This window comes from Lotus japonicus, chromosome 2 (assembly GCF_012489685.1).
Source record: "Lotus japonicus ecotype B-129 chromosome 2, LjGifu_v1.2".
Classification (NCBI taxonomy): domain Eukaryota; kingdom Viridiplantae; phylum Streptophyta; class Magnoliopsida; order Fabales; family Fabaceae; genus Lotus; species Lotus japonicus.
In genome coordinates, this window is record NC_080042.1 from 1,385,556 (window position 1) to 1,410,286 (window position 24,731).

Below are 24,731 nucleotides of genomic sequence, written 5' to 3' on the forward strand. Positions count from 1 at the left end.
TGTGATTTGATATGTATATGAATCAAGTCTAATGATAACAGCAAGAGGATATAGAAAGCAATCAAATGCAAGTTTTCTCATCTTTGTGCAGTACCAAAGCCAATTCCAGAAAGATACTTACAAGCAAGGAAGAGGCTTCAATGGAATAATAAAAAGATGTCCTAGGTATGAGGAAATTAAACAAGCCATACGTATCTGGAATATTAAGCAACCCAATATAAAACTTGAGGTCAATTGCTCAAATATTGGCTAAGTTAGAAAATGAAAAGAAGGGAGGCAAAAGGAGTGAAATCTAACATGCAAACCCAGATAAAATGCCACAAAGGTGTCCAAGTAGTGAGACATTTTGCATGAGAATTTGGAATACTACCAACAAAAACAATGAATACCTACAACATAATATGTTAAATTAGCATTATCATAAAGGGAATGATCAAGATAAAATTAATAATGCAATATTATAAAAAACCAAACTCACCACTTGGGAGGCACATTAAACAACCCAAACACACTGCAGAATCAATAGAATACGTTAGTATATTAGCAAACCCTCAAAGATTCACATTGTGTAACATAGCACATATATCAAATGTATAGTGTGTTTTAAGTAGAACAAGCAAACAAAATCATTGCAAAGGGAACAGGTCACTGAAGATGCATTATTTAAACGGAATTTCAAGTCTCCCATTTCATAGATAACATCAGCAAAATAATTAGCATAATCTATGAAAACTCGTTAAAAATACTACTATTTCAGCATCTTAAAGTGCTGCCAGGACATCGTTTCTACCAAATTATCTTAAAGGAAAAAAAGGTGATTAATATGAACAAATTAAATTGCATTTTTCAAAAGTGGTGAATTCCCAACCTCCTGGATTGAACTCCACTCAGGCTAGTCTCTATAACAATCATGGAAAATACTCCTGAGAAACCAATCACACACTCATTCATGAGGGAATCAAATTTAACAAAAGGATTGTATGTCACCAGCAGTGCTATGAGAACATGGAATATGCAACTAAAACATGTCCAAATCTACGAATAATAACCCGAGGATCAGCCGATTAAAACAACTACAAGAGCCTACTGCTCCAAACAGGCAGGCAATTAGTCCACTATAAGCCTACCCAAACAATTAACTACATTGACTGAACAATAGTAATGGAGCTGGAAAGAAAAAGGATATACCTTGAAACCGTGACACAACAGCAGAAGCCAAGAAGCATATCTTAGTGAAGGAATCATATCCAACCAGAAGATAGGCCAAGTAAATTGATCCACACACAACAATCACTGCAGAAGTGGGGAATGGAATGCTTTCCCACCATTGATTTACCCTAGTAGACACCCCAAGCAAGGAAAATAAAACAAAAGCCAGTCCTAAAAGACAATCAAAAAAACCATCCCAAAATAAATTTGACCAGTCAAGGGGAGAAGAATGCACCAAGAGGAATGCCTTTATCTCAACGTACCTTCAAAAATAAATTTTTACTCAAGCCACCCTCTAAATTTCCAACATATTTTGCCTGAAGGAAAATGGACAACGAATCATAAAAAGTAAAATAATTAAAACAATGAACATGATATACAAGATACAAGATATATTATTACTCAAAGGCTTTTTACGCTCATACTGGGAAAATTCAATTTGAAGCTTCTGGGGAAACAAGACGAGATATATTGAAGCAATTAGTCTCAAGCAGGAAGTAACATGCAAAAATAAAATTGTTGTTGAATCTAGGGGTAACTCAAATTGCATAATCAAATCAACTCAAAGATAGATGAATTGAGAGAAAACTAATTGTTGTTCCTGTGTTTGTGATGTGTGAATTGGCTGCATTTTGTCTCAACACATTATTGTGCGACCAGATGATGCAACATGTGGTCTCTGCTAAATTGTGCAATCAAACGCTGAAGGTTCTGTGTTATGTTTGATTGTTGTTTGTGCGTTCAAGAAGACTTAAGTGAAGTTGTATGTTTTGTTGAAGCTTAAGGATTCAGTTATGATTGCGTGTGCTAACCTTGAGGTTGTTACAAGTTGTTGATGTATGAACCAAGCTTGAAATAAGAGATATGTTCTATTTTTTTAATTGGTTCGGATTTGATTCTGGAAAGATATGATTCCCTGAAGATTCATTTTCCAGAATATGTCTTATGGACTCAAGACATCAATCCCATCCAAGACCCAAGTCTCTACGCTGGATGTCTATTTATTCAAGTTTTGTAACCCTAGCTGTGCAAGGATTTTGAGCGTGTTGTTTTCATCCCTAGGGTTTATTGTGTGAGTCCTTCTTGTGAGTTTTGTACCAACTTAGTGCTTTCGTGTTCATCAAAGTACTGAGTTGATTTGTTTAGTTGAGTTGTAATCTCATCAACCTTGTTTATTGATAAACAAGTCTTGATCGTTGTGGCAGTGGTCATTAGGGGTTAGAGAAAGTTTTCTCATAGCTTAGAGGAAAAGGGCTAAGCTAGATTCACTTGTGTAATAGTGGCAAACATAAAAGAGGCTCTATACTAAGGGGGAGTACTTAGGTATAGGAGGGACTTTCATGAGACCTGAGAGTTATTATTTGATAGTGAATTGACTCCTGGATTGGTATCCTCTAGACGTAGGTGGTGTTCACCGAACTGGGTTAACAATCCCTTGTGTTCTTTTATTTATGGTTCTGTTTAGTTGTTAACGAGAAACATTTAACTCTGACTGTTGTGTATTATTGTCGTACACGTTGGTGCAACATTGTGTACAACATCTGTCCCAGGTGCATACGAATTTCAATTGGCATCAGAGCAGGCACCCCCTGTTCTGGTTGGGTGAGCTCCAGGGAGAACTACTTCGTTTCCAATGGACAACTCTAAGGAAGGTGGCTCAGTGCATAGACCACCTATTCTGGATGGCACAAACTTTGATTATTGGAAGGCACGTATGACAGCGTTTCTGAAGTCCATCGACAGCAAGACATGGAAAGCAATTGTGAAAGGGTGGAAGCATCCTGTGATAACACCCAAGGAAGGGGAAACATTAACTGAGGGTGGAAAATTGAAACCTGAGGAAGACTGGAACAAGGATGAAGATGAAAAAGCTCTGGGAAATCACAAAGCTCTAAATGCTATATTCAATGGTGTGGATAAGAACATGTTCAGATTGATTAACACATGTACTGTGGCTAAAGAGGCATGGGATATTCTCAAGACTGCTCATGAGGGTACATCCAAAGTCAGAATGTCAAGGCTTCCAATCCTAACCACTCAGTTTGAAAACTTGAAGATGAAGGAAGATGAAACTATCACTGATTTTCACATGAAGCTGTGTGATATGGCAAATTCATCTTTTGCTCTAGGTGAAAGAATGTCTGAGGAGAAGTTAGTAAGAAAGATTCGGAGATCACTCCCCAAGAGATTTCAAATGAAGGTTACTGCAATAGAAGAAGCTCAAGATATAAGCAGTCTTAAGGTGGATGAACTTATTGGATCCTTGATGACCTTTGAACTGTCTCAGGATGATAAACCTGACAAGAAGCATAAGAACATAGCCTTTGTCTCAAACACTGAAGCAGAGGATGATCTATCTGAGAATGAAAGTGGTGAATCAGTCTCTGATACTATAGCGTTTTTGGCCAAAAAATTCAATAAGGTGCTAAAAAGATTGGAGAAGAGATCAAAGCCAAATGTGCAGGACAAGCGGTCTGACAATGCCAAAGGTCAGAACTTTCAGCGTCGTGGTAAAGATGAAGACAATCAAAATAAAACACGAGGAGTTCAATGTCATGAATGTGAAGGCTTTGGTCATATCAGGTCAAAATGTCCTACATATCTGAAGAAACAAAAGAAAGGGATGATCACTACATGGTCTGATGAGGAATCTGATGAAGAGATTGAGGAAGAAAAAGCCAACAGAGTCATGTCCTTCACTGTCAAGTATGACTCAGGAGATGAAGCCAGTGATCTGGAATTATCTAATGAAGAATTGGGTGAAGCATACAAGCTCTTGCTTAAACAGTGGGAAGAATCGTGTGACTACGGTAGGAAGTTGGAAATTAAAGTAAAAAATCTGGAGAAAGAAAAAGATAGTCTTCATGTTTTTAATATTGACTTGCAAGAGGAAGTATCTGTTTTAAAATCCAAGATTGAAGGCATGGTGAAATCAGTACGCATGCTTAACAAAGGAACTTATGTGCTGGATTTTATTCTGGAGAAAGGTAAGACATCCAAAGACATGAAAGGATTGGGGTACAATGAAGAAGCTGATACCAACGAGACTAAGAGGAAGGCAACTGAAGTCAAGTTTTTTCTTGCTGAAGATAAATCTCCCTTCAGAATGCCTAGTCAGATGGTTCATCAACCGGTTACCAAGGTACGTAATCAAATACCATATGTTTATCAACACAAACCTCACAATTATCCTCAGGTGAGAAACTATCAGAACTCAAGCTGGAGGTGTCATTACTGTGGGAGATTTGGACACATAAGGCCTTATTTTTTCAAGCTTTATGGATATCCACATTTCCAAGCTCAACTGAGTGCCAAGAAGAAGTATACTTATGTTAAGAGCAAGTGGAAGCACTCATTGCGTACACATCTCTTCGTGCATCATCAAGGGAAGATTGGTACTTTGATAGTGGATGCTCCAAGCATATGACAGGTGTGAAAAGCTATCTTGAAGACATGGAACCACACTCTAAAAGCTTTGTCACTTTTGGAGATGGAGCAAAAGGGAGAATCAAAGGTGTTGGAAAGCTTGCTGATTCAGGATCTCCGAAACTTGAAAAGGTGTTATTAGTGGAAGGATTGACTGCTAACCTAATCAATATTAGTCAGTTGTGTGATCAAGGTCTGAAAGTGGTGTTCTGTGACTTAGAGTGTGTTGTCAAAAATAAAAACAAGGATGTGGTTATGAGAGGAGAAAGATCAAAGGACAATTGCTATATGTGGACAGATCAGAAAAAATCTCTAGTGTCAAGATGTCTTGTAACTAAAGAAGATGAAGTTAAATTGTGGCATCAAAAACTAGGTCATCTGAATTTGAAAAGCATGAAGAAGATAGTTACTGAAGATGCAATTAGGGGGATGCCCAAACTCAAGATTCAGGAAGGAAAAGTTTGTGGAGAATGTCAAATTGGAAAACAAATTCGCATGTCGCACCATCCGGTTCAACATCTGACAACTTCCAAAGCTCTTGAACTACTTCATATGGACCTGATGGGACCTATGCAGGTTGAAAGTTTAGGAGGAAAGAAGTATGTTTTTGTTTGCGTGCATGACTTTTCAAGGTTCGCATGGGTTAACTTCATTAGAGAAAAATCTGAAACTTTTGAAGTGTTCAAGGATCTCTATCTCCGTATTCAAAGAGAAAAAGGAAGTGACATTATAAAAATCAGAAGTGATCATGGTAAAGAATTTGAAAATGGACAATTCCTTGAATTTTGTGCTGCAGAAGGAATCAAACATGAGTTCTCTGCTCCTATTACTCCACAGCAAAATGGGGTGGTTGAAAGGAAGAACATAACTTTACAAGAATCAGCCAAAGTCATGTTACATGCCAAGAGTCTACCATATCATTTTTGGGGTGAGGCTATGAGCACTGCTTGCTACATTCACAATCGCGTCACCATTCGCAAGGGAAGCACTTCTACTTTATTTGAGTTATGGAAAGGTAAGAAGCCCACTGTAAAATATTTTCATGTGTTTGACAATAAGTGTTATATATTGGCAGATCGTGAATATAGAAGAAAGATGGACCCTAAAAGTGAAGAAGGGATCTTCTTGGGGTATTCATTGAACAACAGAGCCTACAAGGTCTTCAACAATCGTACAAAGGTAATGATGGAATCTGCTAATGTAATTGTTGATGACACTCCTATCAAGAGAGAGGAAATTGAAGATGACGTAGAAGACACTCCAAGTACCAGTGCAGATGTCACTCCAGATGTGCCAGACATTGCATCGCCCAAGGAATCAGTTAACAACACTGAAGAACCTGCTACTATTTCAAAAGGGTCTTCTACCAGAATTCAAAAGATACACCCAATTGAAAATGTTATAGGAAGACTTGATGAAGGTGTAGTAACCAGATCAAGGGAACTCATTTTTGATTCTTGTTTCATTTCAAAACTAGAACCAAAGAATGTCAAAGAAGCTCTCACAGATGAATTCTGGATTCAATCTATGCAAGAAGAACTGGGTCAATTCAGAAGGAATGAAGTGTGGGAACTTGTCCCTAGACCTGAAAATGTGAATGTAGTAGGAACCAAATGGATCTTTAGAAATAAGTCTGATGAAAGTGGCACAGTAACTAGAAATAAATCAAGACTAGTAGCTCAAGGTTACTCTCAAATTGAAGGTATTGATTTTGATGAAACCTTCGCTCCTGTTTCGCGTTTAGAATCCATCAGGTTACTACTTGGAGTAGCATGCTTGTTGAAATTCAAACTATTCCAGATGGATATGAAAAGTGCCTTTTTAAATGGATACTTAAATGAGGAAGTCTATGTAGAACAACCCAAAGGCTTTGTGGATCCTAGCTATCCTGATCATGTCTACCGACTCAAGAAGGCTCTCTATGGGTTGAAACAAGCTCCAAGAGCTTGGTATGAAAGATTGATTGAGTTCCTGATCAACAATGGTTATCACAAAGGAGGAATTGACAAGACTCTCTTTGTGAAGAAGAATGGAAAGGATCTTATGGTGGCTCAAATTTATGTAGATGACATAGTTTTTGGCGGAATGTCAAACCAGATGGTGGATCAATTTGTTTAACAGATGAAGTATGAGTTTGAAATGAGTCTTGTTGGAGAACTGACCTACTTTCTTGGTTTGCAAGTTAAACAGATGGAAAATACTCTATTCATATCCTAAAGCAAGTATGCAAAGAGTATTGTCAAGAAGTTTGGGTTGGAAAAAGCTGGACACAAGAGAACACATGCTACAACTCACATCAAACTCACTAAGGATGGGAAAGGAGTTAGTGTTGATCAGAGTCTCTATAGAAGCATGATTGTGAGTCTCTTATATCTCACTGCTAGCAGGCCTGATATCACATTTGTTGTTGGAGTATGTGCTAGGTATCAATCAGAACCTAAGACAAGTTACCTGATTCAAGTGAAAAGAATCATTAAATACATCAGTGGAACTAGTGACTATGGCATTCTTTATTCTCATCAGACTGACTCTATGCTAAGTGGTTATTGTGATGCTGATTGGGCTGGAAGTGCTGATGATAGGAAAAGCACTTCAGGAGGATGCTTCTTTCTTGGAAACAATCTTATATCCTGGTTTAGTAAGAAGCAAAATTGCATATCTCTCTCCACTGTTGAGGCAGAATATATAGCAGTTGGAAGTAGTTACACTCAGCTAATTTGGATGAAGCAAATGCTCAAGGAGTACAATGTCGAACAATATGTCATGACATTGTTCTGTCACAACATGAGTGCTATCAATATTTCAAAAAATCATATATAGCACAGTAGAACTAAACACATAGATATTCGTCATCACTTCATCAGAGAATTAGTTGAAGATCAAATTGTGAAGTTAGAACATGTATCTACAGAGAAGCAGTTGGCAGATATTTTCACAAAAGCTCTTGATGCAATTCAGTTTGAGAAATTAAGAGGGTTACTTGGAATCTGTCTATTTGAGGAAGCATAGAAATTAAAGGCATGTTTGTGTGCCAACGGCTATCTAGTCATTATTGAGGCACACACAATCAAGGAAAATAACTTCATTCCCCCACATTTCCCTATAAATACGCTATTGTTTCTTAGTGGAGTATCAACTGCTATAATTCTCTTAACTGTTTTTGATTTTCTCAGAAACCTCTGTTTTCTTGCTCAAGTTCTCTCAACGGTCTTTTAAGATGATCACACCAGAGACCAATGCTCATGGCGTGAAGGTAATGGGGTTGAAATCTGAGAAACCCAAATCCCCTAGGGTCACGCAATCTTGCGAAACCCCTGTTTCTGTCAAGAACTGCGGTGATGGTGCATCATCGCAACATGCAAATCTTGCAACCGGAAGCAAGAAGAAGAAGAAGCGCACCAAGATCACCTATTCCAAGAGAAAGAAGACTCCTGTTATTGAAGAATCTTTCCCCGATGTTGATGTGACTCCTGAAGCAGAAGAGAATCCCACAGCCCTAATCAATGAGGAAGTATTCGTGGGTAGCATCATCGCTGAGGTACTTGAAACCCCTATCAAATTCATTCAACATGTAGATGGGGAACCTCATGCCTCGTCACCAGAAAATGCTATTCCTGATCCTCAATCCACAAATGCTGAGGAACATGTAAGTGGTTCTCAGCCTGAGGTAGTTCCTCTTCCTGTTGATGAAACGCATATCTGTTTTGTGAAGGAACCCAATGTGGTTCCAGAGTTTCCTCAAAGGGAAACTCCTGTGGGTTCGTCAGAAAGAATGGCTGACCCTATGGTCACTCCTCCTGCTGCTGAAGAGGCAGTGCTTGTGGAAGAAGTGCATGAAGAAACTGAATCAGATGAATTACTTACAAATCTTGTGGGTTCATCTGCTATCAAGAAGCTGGAAAGGAAGAAGACTCAACAGGTAGCAAGAAAATATATCACGAGATCTTCTGCCTCTCACAAGAAAGCTGCTTCTGGTTCTGGTAAGAAGCACAAAAAGAAGACTGTCATTGTTATTGATGACTCTCCTGTGAAGAAGAGTGTGAAGAGGAAGTTGTCTGCTGATGTAAATGCTGAATAGTCTGATGTGGAACCAAATGTTCCTGACATTGTTCCATATGCAAAGAAAAGAAGAGCTGGAAAAAGAATTCCAGAGAATGTACTTGTTGCTCCTATGGATAATGTCTCTTTTCATTCTGAAGAGAGTGTCACCAAATGGAAATTTGTTTACAAGCGTAGGATTGCTCAGGAAAGGGAGTTGGTTGCTGAGGTTCTTGCTTGCCAAGATGTGATGGACTTAGGAAGATGTTTTGACAAACTGGTGAAGGAATTCATTGTCAACATCTCTGTGGAATGTAATATCTCTGGAAGTCCAGAGTTTCACAAAGTCGTTGTCAGAGGTAAATGCATTCATTTTTCTCCTTTGGTTGTCAGTAGTTACTTGGTCTAAAGCTTTACTGATGTTGTTGGTGAGGAGATCTCATTGGATAAGATTGCTGCTGAAATCACTGCTGATCAAGTCACGCACTGACCCTCTAAAGGTTTGTTATCATCTGCTTATCTAAGTGTGAAGTATGCCCTTTTGAATCGCATTGGGGCTGCAAATTGGGCACCCACCAAGCATGCTTCTAATGTATCCTCTGTGCTTGCAAAGCTGATATATCTGATTGGCACTCATGCCCAGATTAATTTTGGAACTTTTGTTTTTGATCAAACAATGAGGCATGTTGATTCCTATGCTTGAAGCTTCCTATTGGTTTTCCTTGTATGATCTCTGAGATTATTTTGAGTCAACATTCTGATATCCTCTCTGCTGATGAGTCACCTAGTGTGAAGGCTAGTCCTTTGACTATTGACAACATGTTGCTGATTGGGACTCATGTTCCTGATGTTGCTGGCATGACTGCTAAGTCTCATAATGGTGGTGCAAGTTCTTCCAAGCCAACTGAGACAGTTCTTGCTGAGTTAATGGAGGTCTCCAAAACTCTTCAAGAGACTATCACAAGCTTCACTATAAGGAAGAGGAATGTTGATCGCTTCATCAAGGAATTGACTATGGGCAAAGGCAAAGTTGATGACAGCACTGCTGCTGCTGATGAACAAGAAGGAGATGTTTCTGATACAGATGATAAACCAGATGTCTCAACATCCAGTGATTTTTAGAATTTTCTGTCTTCTGTTCAATTCAATATGGTTGTCCTCTTATCAAGACTTTGCTTTATGTTCTCACTTGCACTCTTTGTCAAATTGTGCTAATAAGGGGGAGAATTAGTTATTTGTGTTTTGTGAAGACCTTGAAGAAGATTCTGTATGAAGATCTACAATGTTGATTGTTTAAATTAACTAATTTTCTGGTAGCCCCATGTAGAAGCTTGTGCTGCAAAGTGATAATCTCTTTTCCGCTGTGCTATGTTGTAAATGTGTATGTGCATTGAAGCCTCTTATGGTGAAGAACTCCGTTTCTGAAAAGCTAATTTATTGAAGACCCCTTGAATGTGTTTTAGCCAAAATTTGCCAAAGGGGGAGATTGTTGTTCCTGTGTTTGTGATGTGTGAATTGGCTGCATTTTGTCTCAACACATTATTGTGCGACCAGATGATGCAACATGTGGTCTCTACTAAATTGTGCAATCAAACGCTGAAGGTTCTGTGTTACGTTTGATTGTTGTTTGTGCGTTCAAGAAGAATTAAGTGAAGCTGTGCGTTTTGTTGAAGCTTAAGGATTCAGTTATGATCGCGTGTGCTAACCTTGAGGTTGTTACAAGTTGTTGATGTATGAATCAAGTTTGAAATAAGAGATATGTTCTGTTTTTTTAATTGGTTCGGATTTGATTCTAGAAAGATATGATTCCCTGAAGATTCGTTTTCCAGAATATGTGTTACAAGACATCAGTCCCATCCAAGACCCAAGTCTCTACGCTGGATGTCTATTTATTCAAGTTTTGCAACCCTAGCTGTGCAAGGATTTTGAGCGTGTTGTTTTCATCCCTAGGGTTTATTGTGTGAGTCCTTCTTGTGAGTTTTGTACCAACTTAGTGCTTTCGTGTTCATCAAAGTACTGAGTTGATTTGTTTAGTTGAGTTGTAATCTCATCAACCTTGTTTATTGATAAACAAGTCTTGATCGTTGTGGCAGTGGTCATTAAGGGTTAGAGAAAGTTTTCTCATAGCTTAGAGGAGAAGGGCTAAGCTAGATTCACTTGTGTAATAGTGGTAGACATAAAAGAGGCTCTATACTAAGGGGGAGTACTTAGGTATATGAGGGACTTTCATGAGACCTGAGAGCTATTATTTGATAGTGAATTGACTCCTGGATTGGTATTCTCCAGACGTAGGTGATGTTCACCGAACTGGGTTAACAATCCCTTGTGTTCTTTTATTTATGGTTCTGTTTAGTTGTTAACGAGAAACATTTAACTCTGACTGTTGTGTATTATTGTCGTACACGTTGGTGCAACATTGTGTACAACATCTGTCCCAGGTGCATACGAATTTCACTATTGTCTTCGAACCTGTAACCGCTGTCGCAACCAGGATTGAAGGGGGACGGCGCTACAAACATTAGAATTCAGAAGAGTCGCCACTAATGTTTTTAAAGTGGGAAAACATCAGAAAACCCATAAACTTATGATCTTTGCAACCAGAGTTGGATCCGGGAGTCGATTACGAGTAGGGAAGGTACTAGCACCCTAAGCGTCCATTTATAATTGGTTACCCTAATTAACTGTGTGAAAGAAAATAGCTTTTTATTTATCTCACCCCAAGAAAATGATTTCGATAAAAAGATTAGTTTATATTTTATTAAGAAAAAAATTATTTACAAATTTGGCTTGACGATTGTTGATGCCCGCTCCTACGTATCCCCAAAGTGCGATGGAGAATTCAAAGCCACGTAGTTCTTGAAATATTTTTATATTGGTTTGTGTTTTTTATTATAAAAAAGGTTAATCATATACTAAGAGATCTTAATTTTCTTTTTAGAAAATAGACCATTTAAATTGATGGGTGTATTTTATTTAAAAAAGGACAGCCACAAACGTTTTTATCATGTTGCTTGAAATTGAGATTTAAAAGATTGAGTTTTGGTTAGTTACAGGAGAGGAAAAAAAGGTTCACGGCATGTACCATATATACTTGAAACAAATATATTATTTTAGGCAAGAATCATATCATTCTATCTAAGAAAACTAATTCCATGTTAGAAAGAAAATAAAAAAACGCATCATTTACCTTTTCAATCACCGCTTGATGATCTTGCTACTAGAAATTTACTCTCACACTCACACTCAATATTATGTATTTTAGAGTTGCAGTTCAAAGATGGAACTACAACTCAAAAGTGAACACTCAGTTTTTTTTTGCTCTATTTCTCCTCTCTCTGAACATGATCTCACCACCAAAACCCTCTCTCTATTTATAGCTGCAGGTTTAGGGTTTCTTTCTCACCACTCCTAGAATATTCTTAGGAATCATTCTTCACCCTCCTTGGAGAGGAAGAAATGTCCATCTAGAACAATCTAGTTTATTTTTGGTATTTATTATTTATTTCCATATTGATTTATTTAATTAATATTATAATTCTGAAATCATTTAAATAATTACTATTAATATAATTTTGAGTACTATTTTTTATATTAAATTAATTTTATTAAAAGTAGGAAAAAATTAGGTGTTCACAACCGCGTTAGAAGTTGTTCATTTGAGAGACCCATGAGCGGCGAAATGGTGCTGGTGGCTGAATCAGAAAGGCGATGAGAGCATGAGAATAAGGATAGGAGAAGAATAAGGAACGCACGAGAAAAATTACATTATGAGGACAGGGCGACGAACTACATGGACTAAGCGACACAAAACAAGAGCGGCATCGGTGCAGCGGGAACGGTGGCGGCAGCGGAAGGGACGGTGGAGGTACGAACAAGCTTTGAGAGAGGAACTGAACTGACAAAATTAAGGGTTTGCGGTTACGGGATTGGTAAAGTTAGTGGGGTTGTAAATTTACGAAATCAATAAGGAATAATATACTTATACATATAAATTGCTATGAATTACCAATATATCACTCCAGCCCAATGGAAAAAGAGTCATAAATTTTTTAAAGGTATTGGGTTATGTATGGAACATTTCTTCCAGGATTTACTATTAATTACTTAATCTTTTAACAGTGAACATTTACAGCGGTTTGCTAGTAAACGCTGTAACAAGTGGAACTTTGTTATTTAAAGCGGTTTCTATATATAACCGCTGTTAAATATCGAGAATTTTACAACGGTTCACAAAACAACCGCTATAAAAGGCTATATTCCGCTCCGTGTTTTCGTTTTTACAGCGGCTGCAACCTTAACCGCTGTAATAGGGGCGCTGTAAAATATATTTTCTTTGCTTATAAAAGAAAATAAGATTAGTTCCGTGTAAACCAATCAAAGCACAAAGGTTTGGTTCTGTTTTGTGTTAATTGGAATAAAATATTTTCAAGATTCTTTCCCAGTTGGTTGCATGGATTTTGTGAGGTTCAGCCCATTGAAGACAAGGCCCTGAGAAGAACGTCTACTTAAAAAGATCAACAAACCCTAGTTGAGTCCATAAGTTGTGTTGCACTTGCTATTAGGGTTTACTTTTGTGAGTCCATCTTGTGAGTTTTGTAATCAAATCATGTGCTGTCGTTCTGAACCAAGGCCCTGAGTTGTTATTATTTAGTTAAGTTGTAATCTCATCTTCATTGTATTGTTGTGATTCAGTCACTATGGTAAGTGATTGAGAGAAAGTGAGAGAGGCTCTCATACTTAGGGGGAGTACTAAGTAGAAGTACACTGGGTAGAGTTTAGGTTGTCAGGCATTGAGCAAGGAGTGTTCTTGTAAGACCGGTGTTCCTAAACTACTAATAGTGGATTTCCTTTCTTGGGTGAAAACCCCAAACGTAGGTGTCGTTGCACCGAACCGGGTTACCAATTCCTTGTGTTTACTTGTTTATAAGTTAAAGGTGATTTTTGTTGTTTATATGTTGTACATAATGTCTTGAAGATTTTGTAAAACATCTGTCCTAGGTGAACGAGAATTTCACTCCTCTTTAAACTTTCCTTGAATTTCCTTTTACTCGCTTTTCTGCCTCCTTGCTTTCCTTTCCACCCATCATGGCAAGAACTAAAACCACCTATAGGCTGCTGGAACACCAAGACTCCACCACTCCAGAGAACGAAATTCCTCCTCCCCTTACAAAAGGCGAGGTCCCTGCCTTTCGCCTGACAACCCATGCCACACTTCCAACGCCTCTCATCCCCACCATGTTAGCCCCAACGATCTATCTATCCTCTATTTACATCACATCAGAAGAAGTTCAATAATTATTCCAGAAAGTGAATGGGGGATTCTGCCATGAAGAGCGTTATAACAAAGTTCTCTGCCCCCCAGCTGCAAAAAAGATGAGATGGTCTGACACTGACGACTACCCTCTGATCCATCCGCCCACTACTTCTACATTTATGACGTCATTTTTTTTTTCTACATTACACATCAAACTCCCTTTCTCGCCTTTATACTGTGACGTCATGACCTACATTCGCGCCGCCCCCACCCAATTGCACCCTAACGCCTGGACCTTCATGCGTTGCTTCGAAATATTGTGCATGTAACATCCCGACTTGACGACTGACCTCACGGTAACAACACGAGTCTTTTCAGTGCGCTTTGTCCTCACTCGCACACTTCCAGGGAAAACTTCCCAGGAGGTCACCCATCCCAATATTACTCCAAGGCTAGCACACTTAACCATGGAGTTCTTATGAATTGGGCTCCCAAAAAGAAGTTGCAACTTGTTGTTATGAGTTTTTTTTTTTTTTCTTTTGAAACATAATACTTTGTAATACTTTCCAAAACATGCTCTAACCAATGCATACATAATACCCATCATAATAAATACCCTTACATCAACGAATATAATCACAAAATAAACTCCAAAAGGAAAATAAACTAAAAGGCTCATATGCCCACCGAGCTACCCGTAATCTCCACACGACTAATCTCTGAATCGCTAGCTCGTCGTCACATCATTTCCTTGTGGCGTCTCCTCACATGCGTCCATCGGTCTCTTGCTCATCCTTTAGAGCGGCGTCGTCGAACATTAATAAGAGAGAAAATGTGCAAGGGTCAACTTCTTATACCACAAGGCCATAATTAGGACGTGCACACATACGAGCAAGTAAGAGCATGCATATTCACATATATAATCACCTATCAAGAATCTTACCAAACGACATACTAATACATCCCTAAGGAATTCTAGATGTAGCATAAGATAAGGAAAACACTTCAACAAGCAAGGCACAAGGCTCACAACCACACGTTGCACCTTATAGGGAATTCAATCGTCTAACACAAGCCACAAGACAACAACCAATGTTATTACGTCAACGACGTTCAAGGGAACCTATGTGTCTCTATATTGTTAGCGTATGCTATATGCTCAATGCTCAATGCACACCATGATCCGGATAAACGCCAACTCCATACCAGGCAGGCAGGAAAAAAGACCCATCCAGCAGTCAATTGCCACTTATCTAATGACCCTTCCCATGCAGTCATTAGCCAACACCTCGGTGTACCCTGTCCAAGTAGTACCCTCGGTCAATGCAATGATATGCTCCATGAATTAGTCAAACAACGAAGTTATAGTCTTCTGTCGTTCGATGACGACTTCAGCACACCTCAACATGAGTGATCGGGGTCACCGACTCATAGGTGTCACCAGCTATCCGCCGCCACGGTAGCCCAACCATCGTAGGTTCCACATTCGATCTCATTCGATCAACATCGCCCATACAACGCATATCATTCGATAAATATCAGGTCATACTATATCATGCATCATAGGAACATGATTCAAGACTTACATTCATCATAAACATCCTAAGAGTTCATCATGTCATATTCAACAAGTAGTCATGTACTCAACAAGTAAGCATGTTCTCAACAAGTAATCATGTTCTCAACATCAAGGCACTTAAGCATGTTATCATTCATCATGTTCATAAGCAATTTCTCATGTTCATCAAGCATTCTTAACTCATAAACTTCATGTATATCATGCATTTAATTCGAGGCAACAAAACAGCAGAAAATGGTAGAATTAAAATTGAAAACTGTATTAAACTAGCAATCTAAAAATTGTGAAACTTTCAAATATTTAAGAACTTTAAGTTAGCTTTCAAATAAAATTGGTTTCACTCGATTTGGACTCATATCCAAGGAGTTATGTCCAAAACAATACGAACTGTCCAGCTTACTCGGCAGCAGAAAAGGGGTGAAATAATAATTCAAAACTGTATTGAAAAAGCAATCCAAAAATTATGAAACTTTGACATATTGAAGCCATTTAAGTTAGCTTTCAAATAAAGTTGGTTTCACCCGATTTGGACTCATATCCAAAGAGTTATGCCCAAAACAGTACAAAGTAGCAAAGAAAACGTCACTTGGCGCTGGAGGGACAGAAGTCCCACGCATGTGCGCCAACATCCCACGCACATGCGCTTCGGTTCTGTACCTCTTCCGAGTTTCATGCTTTTTCTCACTTTTAACTTGATTTTTAGCCCAAGACTTAACCTTTAAGTTTCCATCCATGATTATAAGGATAATACAACATACTAAGCTCATTTACATTAGTCTTCCAAGGTCCTAACATGTTCATCGTCATCATACAAATCTCATGCAATTCCTAGCAAGCAATTTTGCACGTTAAAGTCCAAGACCCGAAGTGCCCTTACCTCGATCTTTGGCTTTCTCCTTAACTTCTCTAGTCTTATTTCCTTCCTAGCCTTTAGCTCCTCGTAATGAAATGAACAAGGTGTTCTTCACCTTCACACAAACACATAGTGGACACAACCATCAATCACCAAAATCACATAGAAATCACACACACTCTCAACTAAGTCTAGCACTTCTCATGAATTGACTTAGTCTTAAGAGCTCAAGGGTTTGAGTTTGAAACAACACTTGGAATGATCTTTGAGGGTTAAAAACTGAACTTTTAGCCTCAAGGATTTTAAGAAACAAACTTGAAAACCTACTCTTGACGTCTTTACTTCATGAGAACATTAAAACATCAAGATTCAACCTTTTGAACAAGAAAAGGTTTTATGAAGAGTAGTTTTCTTCCTTGGCTCTCCATTTTTGAAATCTATGGTTCAAAACACAAGAGATTAAAGCCTTAACATCAAGCTTCAACCTTTTCCCAAAACTCTTTTCACAAACAAGAAGCCAAGGGAAGGGGTTCACAAACTCACCACAAGCACACAACAACAACAACTCAGTTTTTAGAAAAGATGAAGAGAAAGATAGCTCCTTTTTAAATTTGGAAACCATCACCATGATCCTCACCTTGAATGCTAACTCTTTTGTGAAGGAATGGAAGACAAAAGATGATTTCTTGGTGGTGTTTAGAGATGATGTAGATTTCAGTTTTTGGTAAGAAGGATGAAGATAAGATGAAGATGATGTTCACTCTCTCTCACTTATCTCTCTAAAGTCCTCTCATTTCCTTTACTTTTCGTTCAGAAATCTGATGGAAGTCCTTATGATAAGGTGATGGACATTTCCCTAGGTGAAAGGTGGCTTGCACTTTTGGCTTTGATTTATCTCCTCATGCACACTACTTATGGCAAAGCACTCATGATACTAACCTTTTTGACCTTGGTTCATGAGCCTAACTTATTAGCCTTTCTCTCCATACTCAATATCTGAAAACCCAACCCCAAGATCAGATATTTTCTGGCCAATTTCGTGATTGGCTCGTTTATGAATCGACCTCGACTCGTTTTCGAGCTGAAAACACTACAGAGCGAGATTTTTGACCTTATATCGATATTATAGCCAAAATTCTCGTAATTACGCGTAGATCATCGTAATGATAAGGAAAATATTTATTTCACATTCTAATAATAATTCAATGACAAAAGGGCAATCTAGGCGAAACGCGTCGGTTCGACCGTTTTTCGTAGTGCAGCCGAATCCTCCGACGAACGAAGAATGAAACACTTGTAAAATAACTTCGATATTAATAATCAAAATATTACTTTCAGTAGATAAAATTCATCATACAAGGTCACACCCATAAAGATCACATTAACCGAGCATTAAAGCACTAAACCGAGAAATTGACCGAGTTTATTTCTCTTAAACTTTCACGGGTCTTACATTTCTACCCCCCTTAAATTAGTATCGTCCTCGAAACTACGAGTCGTAAGGTAGCCCTGGCTATTGCACTCTATACTATTCCACCTCAAGGATCATCCGCACCTAACTCTCGAAAAAACTTTCGCTAAATTACTTGCTCGGTTGCTCCATCCACCACCTTGGTCCAACCAACAACTTGGTCTATCAGGTCACAGCTTACAGCCCACACAGCCCTGCTCAAAGCCCACATAGGCCAATCAATCGGCACATCGCCCACACAGTTCGGCTCATAGCCCACACAGCCGGCACACGGCCCACACAGTTCGGTTCACAACCTACACAGTTCGGCACTTAGCCCACACAGTCGGCACTTAGCCCACACAGTTGGCACACGACCCACACAGTTCGGCTCACAACCCACACAGTTCGGCACTTAGCCCACACAGTCGGCACACGACCCACACAGTTCTGCTCACATCCCACACAGTTCGGCACAAAGTTGATTGGAGGACAACCTTGACATCCCCCAATCCACCACGACACAACGATCCTATGCGTAACGATGATAATAGTGCCTCAACAACCAACAATAATGTCCTACACACTCGAGGTATTCAACTATGATCCATTCCTTGTCTTCTTATCACACTTCGCTCGACCCTATGTCTCTCGTACTTATGGGAAGATTCCTCGAACACTACGACTTAATCTTTCCTTAGTTCAAATCTCCGCTAACCCCATGCCTTCAATCTTCTAGCGTAATCCATTTCTTAGCTCTACATCGTATTCCCTAAACATGAAGAACTTAGCAACACTCATTTTCCACTCTCTAACAATCATAAACAATTAATTCCATCTTCCTCACTCCTCTCATCACAAAGAAATACACTTAACTTGAAATCGAACCTTCTAAGCTATTCATCCTCTAACAATTCCCCTCGGATTTCACACAACCTAACATTGAATCCCTCGACTTAGTCTCCCTTTACTTGGGGCAATCGTGTGAACTAATCAATCAAGGATCTCACAACCAATTGTACAATTCCTTCGTCATCAACTTCTATACTTAGGTACTATTTTCACGGACAATCAAGGACAACACCGAACGACAACTCCGAAATTCGTTTAAGTCATATAAAGGATTCTACACAAAAACTCGAACTCAAACGAAAGAGGTTTCAAATATTCACTTTCCCCATTCAACCTTCAAAACATAAGCCCTTGCCCGCAATTAATTACTCGACTATAGCCATCCATCGAACTTCCAAGTATTCAAATCTTAATCCCTTATAACCAATTACTTATAGCGGAAGCTCTAAACTTCTCAACCCGAGATCTCAATCCTAAAATGCAACTCCATCCTTTAGTCTTCCATCACAACTCAATCAATTTACAATTCAGTAATCCGGTGAGTTGGCATAAGTCCTACCAATTTAATAAATCGGCCTGAGCCTCAATAGTTGAATGATTCAAAACCTATCTTGTCCACTTAATAAATCCACAATATAAACCCTCCAAACTTCAAATCCTTAATCGGGAATCCATGATCTACTTCTTCTATCTCAGACCAAAGCATCCTCAAGTCCCAACTCTTCGAATTCCAACTTGTCACAACACATGTCTTAGCTCACTTCTAAACACCCTAACCGGTAAAACTTTAGATCCTTCCCCTCTTCAAAATTCCTCAAGCAAAATCATCCGCTTAACTCTGAGATCCATTTGCCTAAACAACAGAACTCGATCTAATTCTGATCCTTACCCACGTCTAAGATTAATCCCCAATTACAACCCTTCTAAGGATAGAACTCGAACTACCCTACCCATACGAGGTCACCTCCTAGGATTAATTCTTATCCCTGCCTTCACCTAATCAATACGTATAATCACATCACAAGCATCTAACCTAGTAAAGTTCTCTCGTCCTTCGATACTTCCACTTGAAGATCGCACAACCTTAACATCTCACTAGAATCAAGTCCCTAGTTCCTCTCTTCCTTTACCAACACATACCAGCACAAGACGAAATTCTAGGCCTAGTGGAACTCCTCTAAAGCTCCCGCAAGAACACTACTAAAGAAACACACAAAACAATCACGCGAGCATAACACGGGTCCACCAAGGTACTGAACATATACAAGAGATTTGCAAGGGAGCACTTGCTTCAAAATACCACGAGTAGCTTAGATAAGACAAGGTCGTAGTCAGAGACTTACCAACCGAAGTAGCAACATAAGGACAGACGGGAAAAAAAAACAACATAAGGTTTGAAGCTAGTTCCTACAATCCATAAAAGAAACAAACACGTCGTGCCTAAGCAAAACAAAAAAATAGAGAACTTGCATCCTCGCCACATATCCTCAGCTCTCCTCCTCAGCATCAGTAGCCTCAGTCCCCGCCATTAAGTGCACTCGTCCTTCGACAGTCGGGTGAGTCCCCCGTGTAACGCACGCAACTGGCTCCACTCTTGGTGCCTTACAGTCTCTGGCAAGATGTCCCGGCTTGTGACAGTTGTAGCATAACGATCCATCCTCCTTGCAAGCAGCGGAAAAATGTCCAAACTCTGCACACCTGAAGCACTGAACACCACGGTTATGGGCTTGGCTCCCTAGTCCTCCTAGGGTTGTAGTCATGGGTCTGTACCCTCCCTGAGACTTCTCATCTCCTTGTTGACGATGGTAAGGCTCCCTCTGATGTCGTTTCCCCTTGTTGCGCCCTCCTTGCCCTTGGCTTCCGGACCTCATCGGTCCCCCTCGCTACAACTTATCCTTCCTTTTGTTCTTTATTGCTTCTATCTCCCTGAACTTTTCCACAAGCATTTGGAATGCACGTATCCCCAAAGGTTGCACCGTCTCTTTGATCTCACGTCGGAGCCCATTCGTAAACTTAGCGCATAGGTACACCTCATCCACACGGTTGGCAAGGAAACAGTGCTTCGCCAAAGATTCCAGCTTGGTGGTATACTCTTCCACAGTCATATTCCCCCGAAACAACTTCAAGAATTGTGCTTCCTTTTCTTCCCTTGCGCTAATTGGAAAGTACTTGTCCAGAAAGACAATGCAGAAAGCATCCCACGTCACAGGCACAAGGTTGGATTCCATCATCATGCGCGTTCCTCTCCACCAATATTTAGCTTCCCCCAACAGCAGATAAGTTGCACAATCCACCTTTGTCACGGTTGGGGTCCTCAACACCCTGAAGATCTCCTCGATCTCTTGAATCCACAAGTCCGCCTTCTCCGGGTCGGCTTCTCCAAGGAACTGAGGCGGGTCAAGGCGACCAAAATCAATGAGTCCCCTAATCTGAGTTTGTACCTCCTCCTGTCGCTGATGGCGTGCCAGACGCTCTTCCTCGGCGATAATCCATTGAGCAACTGCGGTAACCTATGCAGCAGCATTAGCAGCTTGTCGTGCCACCACATTCGTCAAATTCGCCATGGCCTCCTCCATACGGTTCATGGTAGCCGTAGTCTGTCGCTCCAAGTCCAGTCTTGGAGGCACCATCTTCCCTTCGCAAAGGAACATGTTAGTTTTCCCAAGATAAGAAGCATAACAAACGCGTCAGCCCAGCCAAGAAGTCACACAAGTGTCAAACAATGGGTATGGCTCACGCATACCCATCAACAACAAACAATACAGAGATCACACAACCTATCACAACAGACCTATTCCCAAACAAGCCTTGATATCCCTAAACCAATGCTCTGATACCACAATGTAACGCCCCGATTTTCAAGGGTTACTAAGTGATCCAAAAGTAAATTAATTTTGCTAATGAACTTTCGAAATCATAAAAATGCAGGTATATATATATTTTTTTCTTTTGAAACATAATACTTTGTAATACTTTCCAAAACATGCTCTAACCAATGCATACATAATACCCATCATAATAAATACCCTTACATCAACGAATATAATCACAAAATAAACTCCAAAAGGAAAATAAACTAAAAGGCTCATATGCCCACCGAGCTCCCCGTAATCTCCACACGACTAATCTCTGAATCGCTAGCTCGTCGTCACATCATTTCCTTGCGGCATCTCCTCACATGCGTCCATCGGTCTCTTGCTCATTCTTTAGAGCGGCGTCGTCGAACATTCATAAGAGAGAAAAGGTGCAAGGGTCAACTTCATATACCACAAGGCTATAATTAGGACGTGCACACATACGAGCAAGTAAGATCATGCATATTCACATATATAATCACCTATCAAGAATCTTACCAAACGGCATACTAATACATCCCTAAGGAATTCTAGATGTAGCATAAGATAAGGGAAACACTTCAACAAGCAAGGCACAAGGCTCACAACCACACGTTGCACCTTATAGGGAATTCAATCGTCTAACACAAGCCACAAGAAAACAGCCAATGTTCTTACGTCAACGACGTTCAAGGGAACCTATGTGTCTCTATATTGTTAGCGTATGCTATATGCTCAATGCTTAATGCACACCATGATCCGGATAAACGCCAACTCCATACCAGGCAGGCGGGACAAAGACCCATCCAGTAGTCAATTGCCACTTATCTAATGACCCTTCCCATGCAGTCATTAGCCAACACCTCGGTGTACCCTATCCAAGCAGTACCCTCGGTCAATGCAAAGATATGCTCCATGAATTAGTCAAACAACGAAGTTATAGTCTTCTGTCGTTCGATGACGACTTCAGCACACCTCAACATGAGTGATCGGGGTCACCGACTCATAGGCGTCACCAGCTATCCGTCGCCACGGTAGCCCAACCATCGTTGGTTCCACATTCGATCTCATTCGATCAACATCGCCCATACAACGCATATCATTCGATAAATATCAGGGCATACTATATCATGCATCATAGGAACATGATTCAAGACTTACATTCATCATAAACATCCTAAGAGTTCATCATGTCATATTCAACAAGTAGTCATGTACTCAACAAGTAAGCATGTTCTCAACAAGTAATCATGTTCTCAACATCAAGGCACTTAAGCATGTTATCATTCATCATGTTCATGAGCAATTTCTCATGTTAATCGAGCATTCTTAACTCATAAACTTCATGTATATCATGCATTTAATTCGGGGCAACAAAACAACAGAAAATGGTAGAATTAAAATTGAAAACTGTATTAAAATAGCAATTTAAAAATTGTGAAACTTTCAAATATTTAAGAACTTTAAGTTAGCTTTCAAATAAAATTGGTTTCACTCGATTTGGACTCATATCCAAGGAGTTATGCCCAAAACAATACGAACTGTCCAGCTTACTCGGCAGCAGAAAAGGGGTGAAATAAAAATTCAAAACTGTATTGAAAAAGAAATCCAAAAATTATGAAACTTTGATAGATTGAAGCCCTTTAAGTTAGCTTTCAAATAAAATTGGTTTCACCCGATTTGGACTCATATCCAAAGAGTTATGCCCAAAACAGTACAAAGTAGCAAAGAAAACGTCACTTGGCGCTGGAGGGACAGAAGTCCCACGCATGTGCACCAACACCCCACGCACATGCGCCGCGTGTAAGGCCCAAGTTTTTAAGCTTATGCTAAGTGAATAAATTTCTTATTCACGATTAGGGTTGATGTAATGTGAAGGGAAACCTGAACAAAAGTTCATTAAATGAAATATATTTATGAAGGAGAAAGTTCAGGAAAAGTTCAAGGATTGCATTATGATCGATAAAAGTTATAGCACGATCGTTATACGCTTAACCTAGGTCAGAAACCCTAGTATATAGCTAATTTTCACTTTTAGGCACGATGGGAGTTAATTCCAAAAATCTTCAGAGAAATGTTAGAACTTCTCTTCTTCCATATATCACAATCGTTTCGAGGCGAAACTCTAGGATCTACGAACGTCCGATTCCAATCATCGGAAGTTTGCCGAAACCGAAACCCTGGTATTTCAAAACCCTAGAATTTCTCGACAATGAATACTTTATCTATTCAGAGCTTCAAATGAATATTCTACACGCGTACACCCATTTCTCTTGATGATTTCAATCTTTCTTCAGAAGGAAGTTTTCCATTCCGACATCCGATGCAAAAAGCAACTTATCGGGTAAAATAGTTTTATACCGACTATGCTTTAGTTGCCAAAAAATACAAGGAGACATCTTTTTAGTTTTGGAATTCTTTCGCCAAAACATATCTTAGAATTCACGGAGAATGACGCCGGAAAAATCAGATTCGCGAAACTTTCATTTTCCCGCGTTTTGCCAACCTCTATATATAGCCAAGAAAGGAAGAAAAAATCAAAAAAACTACCCATTTCCCCACCCAAACCCGCGGCCACAAAGAAGAAGAAGGAGGAGAAGATTTTCTTCATCGCTTGCTTGATCGTCGATCAATCAGTTGCTGCTTCAAGGCTTCGAGGTATAGTCGCTAATCCTTACCTCCGATCGCTTTTTCGATAGCTTTTCTGTAGACTTTTCTGAGCTGATAGTTTTGAGGTTTTTGCAAAACTATCCTGAATATTTCATTTCTGATTCTAAACCTCTTCCTTATGTGCCCAAGATCACTTCTGCCGGGTTAGATTTTCCGTTATGTCGCCGGAATTCCGCCGGAATCAATTTTAGCCTAAAATACCCATTTTTGGAGTTTTTGAAGTAAAGCTTCAACCTTTAGGCTGAAAACTATCGCCTTAGCTTAGTGCTAGTAGGATTAGTTGTCATAAACGTCGTTGGTGACGTCTCTGTCAAATTTTATTTTTGGGATTTCAGTTTTGAAAATTCTAAGTTAAAAATCATGACCAAAATACCCCTGCGACAGTTTTTGATCCGATAATTTTTCCGAGTTCAGAATACCCTTAGTTACGGCTAATGAAAGCATAGGAACCAAGTTTGATCGAAGAAAAATCGAGTCCCCTAATTACCTAAAGTGGCTGAACCTATTAAGGGGGGAGGAGGAAATTTCCTTTTCCGAAAACTTGTCCTCTCGCGCTAGTTTATCAT

General features: G+C 39.5%; 3 protein-coding genes across 3 annotated transcripts; 2 read left to right on the forward strand and 1 right to left on the reverse strand.

Annotated features, from left to right (window-relative positions):
- LOC130735141 (rhomboid-like protein 15) lies at nt 1-2,446 on the reverse strand. Its single transcript, XM_057587241.1, is given in 6 exon segments — nt 1-195; nt 298-389; nt 479-511; nt 869-1,018; nt 1,050-1,380; nt 2,377-2,446. Coding segments are annotated over 6 exon segments (810 nt in total). The 3' UTR covers nt 1-61.
- Nucleotides 2,447-2,842: 396 nt separating this feature from the next.
- Nucleotides 2,843-4,636, forward strand: LOC130735142 (uncharacterized). Its single transcript, XM_057587242.1, has one exon. The coding sequence runs from the start codon at nt 2,843-2,845 to the stop codon at nt 4,634-4,636; it is 1,794 nt and encodes a 597-aa protein (XP_057443225.1).
- Nucleotides 4,637-8,806: 4,170 nt separating this feature from the next.
- Nucleotides 8,807-9,795, forward strand: LOC130735143 (uncharacterized). Its single transcript, XM_057587243.1, has 3 exons — nt 8,807-9,032; nt 9,174-9,265; nt 9,379-9,795. The coding sequence occupies exons 1-3, from the start codon at nt 8,807-8,809 to the stop codon at nt 9,793-9,795; spliced, it is 735 nt and encodes a 244-aa protein (XP_057443226.1).
- Nucleotides 9,796-24,731: the final 14,936 nt, after the last annotated feature.

Coding starts and splice junctions, on each gene's coding strand:
- LOC130735142 (XM_057587242.1), top strand. CDS start 2,843: ATGGACAACTCTAAGGAAGGTGGCTCAGTGCATAGACCACCTATTCTG.
- LOC130735143 (XM_057587243.1), top strand. CDS start 8,807: ATGGATAATGTCTCTTTTCATTCTGAAGAGAGTGTCACCAAATGGAAA. Junction 9,033..9,173: donor TCACAAAGTCGTTGTCAGAG/GTAAATGCATTC, acceptor GACCCTCTAAAG/GTTTGTTATCATCTGCTTAT. Junction 9,266..9,378: donor CCACCAAGCATGCTTCTAAT/GTATCCTCTGTG, acceptor CTATGCTTGAAG/CTTCCTATTGGTTTTCCTTG.